This window comes from Cottoperca gobio, chromosome 4, assembly GCF_900634415.1.
Source record: "Cottoperca gobio chromosome 4, fCotGob3.1, whole genome shotgun sequence".
Taxonomy (NCBI): Eukaryota; Metazoa; Chordata; class Actinopteri; order Perciformes; family Bovichtidae; genus Cottoperca; species Cottoperca gobio.
Window position 1 is genome coordinate 3,933,683 of NC_041358.1, and position 10,692 is coordinate 3,944,374.

A 10,692-nucleotide genomic window follows, 5' to 3' on the forward strand; every position below is an offset into this window, starting at 1 on the left:
ATATACAAAATGTAGACACGTTTTTTTAAGTCAACTCCACCTTAATTGTACCATTGTGACTCATGTGCTATATACAGTAGGTATTTTTTCACAGCAGGCATTTTGAGTTGTCATGGTATGAAAAGCGCAGGTGTTACTGATAACATTAACAATGGCTCTGTAACCATGTAACCCATGACAAGGTGACAGTGAGCCAGCGTGCACAATAGGACAATGAAGCTGAAGCAGCAAGTTCAAATTCAACTACCTACATAATTCATATGCCATGTTCCATATCTACTGTTTAACTACTTACTCATGTTCTAATACTTAATGTATGTTGTATATGTGTCTTGCTCCTTGTTAATATGTACTTTTTCAAAACGATAAAGAGAGATTATTATAGCCTACCTTTGAGCCTTTATACTGGCATATCGGTGTGAAACTTGTCTAATGTCCTTCTGCTTCTGCTTTTTATAAGGTTAATAAGTTAGTACTTCCATATTGATCATGTCTATCATAAGTGTAATCAAATAACTATGTAATTATTTAGATATCTATCCATACACATTGTCACAAGATGTTTGGAAAGAGAAGGGATGTTAAGCACAAAATGAGAAAATATAACATCAGCAGGTAGAAATGCTATTTTCGGATTATTTGAGTTCTTTATTATTATTATTATTATTATTATTATTATTATTATTATTATTATTATTATTATTATTATTATTATCATATGCACAACAATTACAGAGAAGAAGTTGTTGGCAGTGAAACTCTTAGATCTCAGGCTTACTCCAACAATGCTCCAAAAGAAATTTGCAAAATCAGAATCCAGAATCCAGAATTATTTTTAAGTAATATACATTTGTAATATTCTTTATTGCAAATTAATAAACTGAATGAAAACAGGAATTTAGTAAATGTATATGCATAATGAGGAGTAAAATATATAATACACAGTGGTGTAAACAGTTTGTAAAACAGTAAATAAAGTGACTGAATAACTGCAATCTTTAATAGTATTACATTTTTAAATGACTTCTAATGGCTGAATTCTGGTTATCGTTGTGTGTGCTGATGCATTGCAGGTAGTCTATACCTGCTATCATTCCCTTTAAATGTAAATCAAAGCTATTATTTTGTGATGGACTGTGATAAATTGGTTTCCTACATTTCCCCAGTAGTAATTCACCGTCACAGCCACAGGGTGTCGCTATACTCACAAAGACAAGATGAAAATGAAAAGAGTATTTCCATGTGACCGATGGGACTGGTTTATGCAAATGAGATGTGGGAACAGCGGGTTTTACTACTGGGAACGCTGCACCAACGGGCATACGGTGAGAACCTCAGCACACAGGAGCACTCACTTTTCACTCTGGATATTATACTACACCAAACCGCTCGGATGTGCAATATGACTTTTGAAGAAACCAGTGGAGATAATTCTTCAGAAAGGTTAGCTTGTGTTCTTGGGCTTTCTGCATTTCTCTTCGCCTTTGCCCTGGCTCTAACTTGTCATTGATGTGAACTTGGCATTGTTTTAACACCATGCAAATGCCCTAACCTGGAGACGTTATATTGTACTGTCTATGTCAAGTGAGGTTTCCTTCATGCTGTCAGTTCCGGCTGCCATTAAGCGACATTTGGTCTCATATACTGTAACGTCAGCTAGTAACGCAGTGCAACGGTCAGATAACGTCAAGTCGCTCAGCTAAATTAAGCCGAAGCATCTTTGGCATTAAACTAACTCTCGTTAAGTATGCTAACGTTAGCTGAGTTTGTTGTTTTAGCTAGCGTCAAACTACGTGTTCATTAATTCAATGTCAAACATGTAATTATGTTGCAGACATGTTTATAGTGTTATGTCGTAACCATAGACTGTAAACATGTTTATGTCTGAACAGTTTTCAGTGTGTGAATATCATTACTGGATAAATTCGACATACCTGAAGCTATCCAGGGTTGTACCTCGCTGTGTGGAAGACTTCAGGTGCACGCATTTGATGGGGGTTTAGTGTCTTCCCCCAAGAACATTTAAACTTGCACATCATGCAATTTCACATCATTTTGGACCCTTATCATTACTGTGTACCAAAAGCTTGAGCAGATAATACATTAATTCAGTTATGCTCTTCACATTGATTTTACATTCATTGGGCTGAGGTGGTGCCCAAAACGGCTTGAGTGCTGCACTTAAGTCTTATAATAAAAGGGAACACCATGTATTGATTTGACTGTGTTTTTGTGTGTTTTGCTGGCTGACATTTTAGTAAATGTATTAAATGTTTATTTCCTTCAGGATGGAATCTGTTCCTAACGCATTAGAGGAGGTCCTGAGCTCTGCACTGCCTCAGGGCTGCATCACCGCTGGAGTCTATGAGGCAGCAAAGTCACTAAATGCGTAAGTTAACAATAAGATAAGTACTGTAGCTTTACCTCTGGTAACTTTTCTTCCTCTAAATGTGAGCTATATATCCTTTCCCTTACAACTCTTTCTTGTCTGTATCTCTTTTAGGGATCCAGACAATGTGGTGTTGTGTCTGCTGGCCACAGACGAAGAGGAGGATGTGGCTCTCCAGATTCATTTCACCTTGATCCAGGCATTCTGCTGCGAGAATGACATCAACATCCTGCGGGTGAGCAACATGAGGCGTCTGGCAGAAATCCTGGGAGGAGTGAAACCTGGAGGGGAGCCCATGGACCTGCACTGTGTTCTAGTTACTGTAAGTGTAATTACTCATGTCTGTTTACTGTAGTGCTGCTATATGTTGCTCACTTCCCTTCTGACTGGAAAGAGGGTTGTTTTGCCCTCACTGTGTTAGTGCCAGTTTTAAGGCCATTGTCAGTATTTGCAATGAGCTGTTGCTAGCAGTGTTTGTCCAATCAGAATCATTTCAGTCTTTTTGCACATTACATCGATGAGCAGATGGTAACTGCTTTGTCCCTTCTTCTGCAGAATCCCCAGTCGTCCCTGTGGAAGGACCCCGCACTGAGCAAAGTGACCAGATTCTGCAGAGAAAGTCGCTGTTTGGATCAGTGGGTGCCTGTTATTAACCTGCCCGACCGATGAAAATGCTTGGAATATGGATGTATTGTGTGCATTGGGGGAAAAGTAACTGCACAAGGCCTGTGTTGATGTCTGTGTTGGAAAGTGCCCCGGAGAGAGATGGGAGGGGCAGAAAAACAACTCACGTAAGCAAAACTTTCCAACTAATTTCCCGGGTCATGGTGAACTCGTGGGCCATGGAAGAGTGACTCAGCAGTCTGGGTTCCAGGATTTCCAATGTATGACTGCGCCTTTCTCTACCAGAAAGAAGCCTTTACAGGAAGCTGAGCCATGTCAGCAGACAAGCACATGTGGTGGTGAGCACATGCAGGACTGGGGGAAAGCAGACAGAGAGCCTCAGTTGACAAGACTCCAAGAACTGGACCAGTCAGAGCGCTCCGCTCGAAGAATATCTCATGAAAATTCGACCAAATCCACGCATTTCTTTAGCACATTTATTTAATAGTATTTAAAACTTGTCACTTTGCTAACTCTAAAGGGAAAGTTTTCACAGTTTATTATTATTTTAAGGGCAATGCAATCTTTCAACTTGTCCACTAACTGATATTTTTATGTGTTATTAATTTAATGAATTATATTTATTGTTCATGGAATTGTGCCTTGTTAAGTTGAATGAAATAAACAAGCAACAGTTTACAGGGTGGTTTTGCCTCGATGATTTCCAGGTACTGCAGGATTAGCGAGCTGGTAGGAAGTCACACGGTGCTGAGGAACAGTACGCCTCATGCTCACACAGCTGGCACATGGACATCAGCATGTTGCCCCACAGGGTTTGGATTTGGCCCTGACATGTCACTGGGCAGATTAAAGTAGAAACTCAACTCACCTTTTCTGCAGCTTTCCTCTCTTGGACTAAAAGCAAGATGATGTTCTGGGTTTTTATGTAGTTTTTTAAAATCATTATCACCTTAAAACTTGAGTATGGAGTCAAACATATTGTTATTTAGAACTTAAGTACCCTGCTGTGGCTTCATCTGTTACAGACAGTAGTGGAACAAGTTCTTGGATCTGTCACTTTCACTCACTAAAAAGTAGTAAAATCAAAATGTGGAAATACTCTTACAAGTAAAGGTTCTGCATTCAAAAATGTTGTTAAGTAAAAGAACAAAAGTATTTTCATCAAAAGCCAATTTGATACAAAAAAAGTGTTGAAGCTGGCTCGTTTGACTTGAGCCAGTAATATTTCATCCTATTTGATTTATTGATTATATTTTGTATTATAAATCAGATTCTGCAAAGTAACTAAAGTTACCAATATGTAGTGGAGTAAGAAAGTACAATATTTGCCTCTTAAATGGAGTGGAGTAGAAGTATAAAATCGCAGAAAATGGAAATACTCAAGTATAGTGCAAGTACCTCAATATGCTACTTAAATAAATGTACTTGATTAATTTACAGGCATGAGATTCTGTGAAATCAGCTTTGCTCCGGCATGGCAACTCCAGGCAAATGTGACCTTTTGCACATATTGAGGATCTAGTTACATTGATGGGAGGAGAATTGCCATTATAATAACCGGAGTGGGGCTACTCGTGACGACTCATTCTTCACAACCTTCTGCAGCTACGCAGTCATTTACTGCTGAGTGAGTTAAAAATAGCAGAGGCAAGAAGGGAAAAAAAACATGTTGAAGACCCATTTCAGAAAAGAGAAAACCAGAAATTATTGGTGCTTGCGCAGAGTGGGGAGGGACAAAGCCTTGTACACAGAGGGTCACAGCACAATGGATGCATGAGTCAGGGCTATTCAGGTGTCCATTGCTAGAGCTGTACAGTGCTTTAGCTTCATGGCAAAAAAAAATAGCCCTGTGAATAGAGGCGTTCCACCTGACCACTCACACACTGACAATAGTAGCACTTGTAATTAACAGGCAGCGTGCGCAGAGAGCTGACCTGCTGCAGAGATGTCAGTGTGCAGCCGGGGATACTAACAGTCCTCTGTGGTGGTCCTATCAGGTGCTGGAGAACTGATGGGGAGGGGGAAGTGGGTAATAAAAAGAGAGGAGTGACTGGAAGACTGGAGAGGAGTGTGGGGTGTGACAGAGCGGCCGGAGGGTTTGTGTTAAATTGGCTGAAGTTAAAGGGTGCAGTTTGCAAATGTGAGAAAATGTGCACAGAGCAGAAACATGCAGATCTGCACTCCACTGAGCTGAACAGCAGAACACCAGTTACAATCTCTCAATGACATTGAGGTGTTGCTGCTGTCCTTCTTCAGCAGTGGGGGAATGTAACAAAGTACATTTACTCATATACTGTACTTAGGTACCATTTTATGCAGCGTTATACTTCTACTGCAATACATCTCAGAGGTAAATATTGTACTTTTAATCCACTACATTTGTCTGCTAGGTTTTATTACAATTCTTCATATCCTTCCTGTGCAGTGAAAAACACGCATCTCCATATTTGCTGATTTTATTTATTTTTAATTTAATTTTTCTAAAAAACTGAAGGGTTTTTCTGATCACTAGTAGTGAAAATTAGCTTAACCGTCAACTTCTACAGCAGTAATTTGCACACATTAATGCAGCAGTAATATAAAAATCCATCATATATAATAGCAGAGGTGGACAAAATAATCAGATCTTTTACTTAGTAAAAGTTATAAGTCTTGCATTCAAATGTGTACTTAAGTAAAAGTATAAAAGTAATAGCATCAAAATACACTTTAGGTACCAAAAGTTGAAGTACCTTTTCTGCACAATGGCACATTTCAGAATTATATATATTATATTAATGGATTATACTTGTTGGTGCAATAATGTGTTGCAGCTGGTAAAAGAGGAGCCTGTTTTTTGTTTCTTTTTACTTTACATTCTGCCGAGTAGCTTGTGCGTTTCACCAAGGGATCAATAAAGTTCATCCTGACCTATAATAATACAGATCAATTATTTGTTAATTATATTTTGTGTTATTAATATGAATATTAATCTTCAAAGTAACTAAAGCGCTCAGATAAATGTAGTGGAGTAAAAAGTAGTAGTAGATGTATAAAGTATCATGAAATTAAAATACTCAAGTAAAGTACAAGTACCTCAAAATTGTACTTAAGTACAGTACTTGTAAATGTAAATGTAGGTAGTTATTGTATAATAGTAAAACACAGACTGGAATCACTTCTCTGCAGAAGTACATTTCACTTTTGATACTTACAGAATTGTACTTAAGTAAGGGTTTGCATGTAACTCGACTAGTAGAAACTAGTCGTGGAGTGTGTTCACACTGGTATTAGTACTTTTCTTCCACCGGTGTTCTTTTGGAAAGTTGACAATCAGCACATCTGAAACAGTTTTTAGTACGAAGTGCACGCTGATGAGACAAGAAAAAGTTGTAAAGTCTGACATTTGGTTTTTCCTTAATAGCCAATAATAGCTGAAATACCAAAGCAGGATGAGAGTGAAATTAAACCTGAAAGCCAATTTGATCAGTAAAAGATGGAACACGTTTTTCTTTTACCACAACTTTCCTGTCACACATGGAGGGGCCACAGAAAGTAGGTGAGATATTGGAGATGCTGGGCTTATCCCTGAGCTTCTTCACTGCACAGACAGGTAATACAATCACTGCCACAAAGCCAGTGCTATCCATCATCTGACTGCAGTGAGGATTACATCAATGTGGGCCAACAAATATGGCCTGACCTGATTGTGGATGTAACATCACACCTGAGGAGACTAAAGGAGAGGAAGGGCTGCTCAGATGTTCTTGCATAACAGACTTCACTAGAAATGAGAGAAAACAACAATGTTTATGTGCTCCTGACCCGATACCAAGAAACACTCATCCTCGTGTCTTGATCTTGTTTACACTAATGAGTACAAATAAGGTCAGAGCAGTTTTGGATGAATAAGTATTTATTTCTCAGTGTTGTGCAGGGGAAGTGTTACTACCCACATAATACAAAGTGTAAGCCATAAATACCAGCAGAAAGCATGCTGTGTGTATAGTTGTTCCCGTGTGAACACTTACACAAAGTAAAGCCACAGGGACTCTGTACACATCAGTGAAGTGTAATGTAGCCGGGAACAACGAGAAGAAACTGTGCTAACCACTAAACACAACAATGTGCCTATGAGTTTCATTTTAAAGCAGCATTATTTCATTTTGTTGGCCACTTGGCAGCGGAACAAGATGCAATCACAACATTAACATATGAGTTTTTATACTTTGCATTTTGAGAATAAAATCGGAAAGTTAAGAATAGCGCTGAACTGTCAGTATGTGCGATAACGCTAGTAGTTTGATTTATTCTCAATCGACTTTGATCCTGTAATGTCCAGTTTATTCTCGACATTTTGACTTTATTCTCAAAATGAAACATAAAAAAATTCTCCTCCACTGATTTATTTGTTCTAATGCGTGGCAATAATACTGGAAGACATTTGAATTTAAACCAAAAAAAAAATCTCAATCCGGTTTATTTTTTCTTAAACCTTGACCTAATTGACCAACATTTGAACATTATTGACAAAAAACAAAACAAAGTCTTTCTCCACAAATTCCCAAGATATCTGGTTTATGAAGTTGGTAAATGCTCCACTGTGTTTACCGGATAGTCCCCAGCTTTGTCTGGTATTTTTCTTTTGTCTTGAAAAAACAAACTTGATATGAATTAAAGCTGGAAGCAGCGATGAACGGGTCCTCCTACATCCACGCGTGTCAGGGTTGATGGCAAGACGCCGGCTGATGTTGCATTGCTGTGACTGTTGGAGGCTGGGTGCACAAGTGAACATTGTGTATTGCAGGGAGTGTGATGCGCTGGAAATGACATGCAACAAATCTTGCAGCATTTCCTGTGTCCACTATGTGGCACTAGAGAACAAACACTTACCTAACAGTATGTTGCTCTATATCATGTGTAGACCACACATTTTAATTTTCACGTAAATTCTTCGTGTGCAATCACGTGACAAAACTGTGTGACGTATGCGTGCGACACCATGTTGGTTGGTATACAAGTCAAAAATGGTGTCTAAAGCGAACAACAACAGCAATACAACTCGTCCATGCCCATGTAAATCACTCTCAAAGAGCTCGAGATACACCGCTCAAGCCGTGGTTTGTGAGTGAGAAGAGCGGCGATGTTATCCTCGCTAATGTAAATGTAAACATAGCTTTAGCATGAGCTCTTACCAGATATAAAGTGGACGCCACACACACGGGTGAATTGTGCTTTTTCTTCTGTTAAATCCTTACGAGTTATGTTGCTAAACCACAGCTTAGGGCGTTCGGTAGACAGCAATTCATCCCTCTTTTGTGGATCGTTGTTTGTGATGATTGTAGGAAATCTAAAGAACCGTTTCTCTGGGTAACGAGTAGCGTTATGACCACAATTATACACTGCGCACAAGATTGGCATTTTCTTTCAATCTTAGACGTTTAAATACAAAGAAAATTACGAAGCGTTGCAGCAACTCACACGTGAACGGCCGCAGTCTTGGTTGTGTATTACCAACCAACATGGCTGATTTACCGGTTGGGAAATAAGCGTGACGTCACATGCACAAGATCAATTGGATGATGTTTGTCACAGGCTGACTTCCTGTTGCCACTAGGTGCCACAATAAGTATAAATCAATATTGGCACGTAGATGTTTTCAGGCCGCGACTCTTCTCCAGCACAAGAAATTAGGAGCAGTTAAGAGAATGGTCAGGTTCCAACAACTTTCTGCTTCATGGAGAAATGCGCAAAAAATGGGCGCCACACCACGGCAAGGGTGTTCCATGAAATGTCAGGATTTTGATAATCTTTCATCGTTAAAGTCTTAAAATGGTACTGACCAATTGTAAAATTAGGTCTAAGTGTGATACACGTGCCTGGTGAAACATACCGTGAGGCCTGCTTGTTTAAGTTGTGTAGGGGGCGCTGATGAGTCCCCTTCTCATACCAAAGCACAATAACCTTATCAGTTAACATATTTTAGCACTGTTAATGTGTGTGCCCAGTGTTGGTCGTTTTCAACATAAGCTGTATATATAAAGGACGTAGTGTCCATGACGTCACCCATAGGTTTCTGAAGAGCCGATCTGAAACCCAAAGTGGGCGGCTCCGGTCGTCGCAGTGACGACACAGCAAAACTCATGGCTAATACAAAAATGGGCAAAGAGGTGGAGCTGAGGCGGGCATGGCTACTGGCCACGAGTCAATGCTGGCCTGTAGAAGTCTTATCCAACGTGAGAAATTTCGAGCAGATTGGAGAATGTATTCTCAAGTTACAACAACTTCCTGTTTTATGGCGAATTGCTCAAATTAGCCGAGACGCCACGGCATGGGCATTCCATAAAAAGTTAAGATTTTGATAACTTTAGATGTTTAAGGTCTTGAGATGGTTCTGACCAAATTTGAAGTCGATCAGATGAATTCCGTAGGAGTTTGTTAAAGTACAGCACCCTCAAACGTCTCCACATGTTACATATACCTACCTACCAAATGTTATACATGTAGGTGAACAGCATGGCAGAGGCTGCGTTCTATGTGATGCTGTTGAGCCGTTTTGCCACGGCCATGCGCAAAACCCATATTTTACTTACATTTCCACTGTTTGAATTTTGTGTTTATTTGCGTTTTAGAGCACCTTTATGTGCTCAAAAATGTGATTCATTCGGGGAAAAAGAAAAAATGATTCCGACAGTTTTAATAACGACCATGACTTGTACTCCATAGGTTTATTTGCAGTTACCAAAAACAGGTAAAAGGCACAACATGACACACAGTAAGTTGTTACAGACACTCACCAGTTGTGAGAAACCACAAATATTGTAATAGTTTTTCTGCTAAAAACACATATTTATATTCACTAGTATAAATCAACCAAGTACATCATCAACCAAAATAAAACACATTCAGTTTTTATTCAAAAAGTTGAATAAAAGACAGCAATTCAAGAATAAGGTTTGACTGAATCAGTACAATCCTATAAAGTAAGTTACATTAAACAGTTAAAGCTGTGGTTCATGGACATACATACTGCGCCACACTATGTATCATGAGATATATCTTAATGCAATTCATTATTGAACAGTGTCATTCTGAAATATGATGTCACACAGAGATGTACTCCCCTCACTGTATTCACAGTATTAGACAACAGCACTTGTGTGACTAAAAGGTAATTTCATTATTTAGGGACTTGCTGGTAAAATTGCAAAATGAGTTGCTTATGTTGTGCATGAGCACCGACACACAAATGACACAATGTCACAGCTACACACTGCCAGTCAAAGGTTCTCTCAATAAAATTAAAATAAAAGTTGTAAACATGGAATGTTTCAAACTCAAGAGTTTCAGTCACCTGGTGCCTGAACAGTAATAAGACTCGGCTCTGCAGACAGAACATAGTGACCTTAAATAGGTTTATATATACAGTATATATCTGATAAGATGGCACAGATTGGTCTTGAATTCTTTTTTTCAGCAATGATGGCCTCGTAATAAAATATAAAATGAAGGAATACCTCTTTCAAAATGGTCACGCACAATGTACAGTGATCTCAAAAGTTCATAACGGCACTTTTATCTGTATATATTTCATTTTTAGAGATAGTTGGAGTTTAACATACATTTCTAAGGCCAATACAAAGAAAAAAGTAAATATAAAAGAGACACTTAGCCTGTTATGTCAAGAGACTTCACCCCTC

General features: G+C 38.9%; 2 protein-coding genes across 4 annotated transcripts in view; one reads left to right on the top strand and one right to left on the bottom strand.

Moving 5' to 3' along the window:
• Nucleotides 1-1,275: 1,275 nt before the first annotated feature.
• On the top strand, nt 1,276-3,691 carry gadd45ab (growth arrest and DNA-damage-inducible, alpha, b). Of its 2 annotated transcripts, none has more exons than XM_029429566.1 (4): nt 1,276-1,325; nt 2,288-2,389; nt 2,504-2,711; nt 2,945-3,691. In XM_029429566.1, the coding sequence occupies exons 2-4, from the start codon at nt 2,289-2,291 to the stop codon at nt 3,056-3,058; spliced, it is 423 nt and encodes a 140-aa protein (XP_029285426.1). In that variant the 5' UTR covers nt 1,276-1,325; nt 2,288; the 3' UTR covers nt 3,059-3,691. The 2 variants fall into 2 exon arrangements, with proteins under 2 accessions (XP_029285426.1, XP_029285425.1); XM_029429565.1 differs by having other exon boundaries at nt 1,287-1,443.
• Nucleotides 3,692-9,703: 6,012 nt separating this feature from the next.
• The window catches only part of gng12b (guanine nucleotide binding protein (G protein), gamma 12b), a 28,830-nt gene continuing 27,841 nt past the window's right edge, over nt 9,704-10,692 (bottom strand). For both annotated transcript variants that reach the window (XM_029430364.1, XM_029430365.1), the window contains exon 4: nt 9,704-10,692. This exon is cut by the window's right edge and continues 924 nt beyond it. The gene's annotated coding sequence lies outside the window, so the exon portion shown is untranslated.

What these genes read in the sequence shown, in the direction of transcription:
- gadd45ab (XM_029429565.1), top strand. Translation starts at nt 1,394, where the DNA reads ATGTGCAATATGACTTTTGAAGAAACCAGTGGAGATAATTCTTCAGAA. An exon ending in GCAGCAAAGTCACTAAATGC is followed by an intron (nt 2,390 to 2,503) that starts GTAAGTTAACAA and finishes TATCTCTTTTAG; the next exon opens with GGATCCAGACAATGTGGTGT. An exon ending in TGCACTGTGTTCTAGTTACT is followed by an intron (nt 2,712 to 2,944) that starts GTAAGTGTAATT and finishes CTTCTTCTGCAG; the next exon opens with AATCCCCAGTCGTCCCTGTG.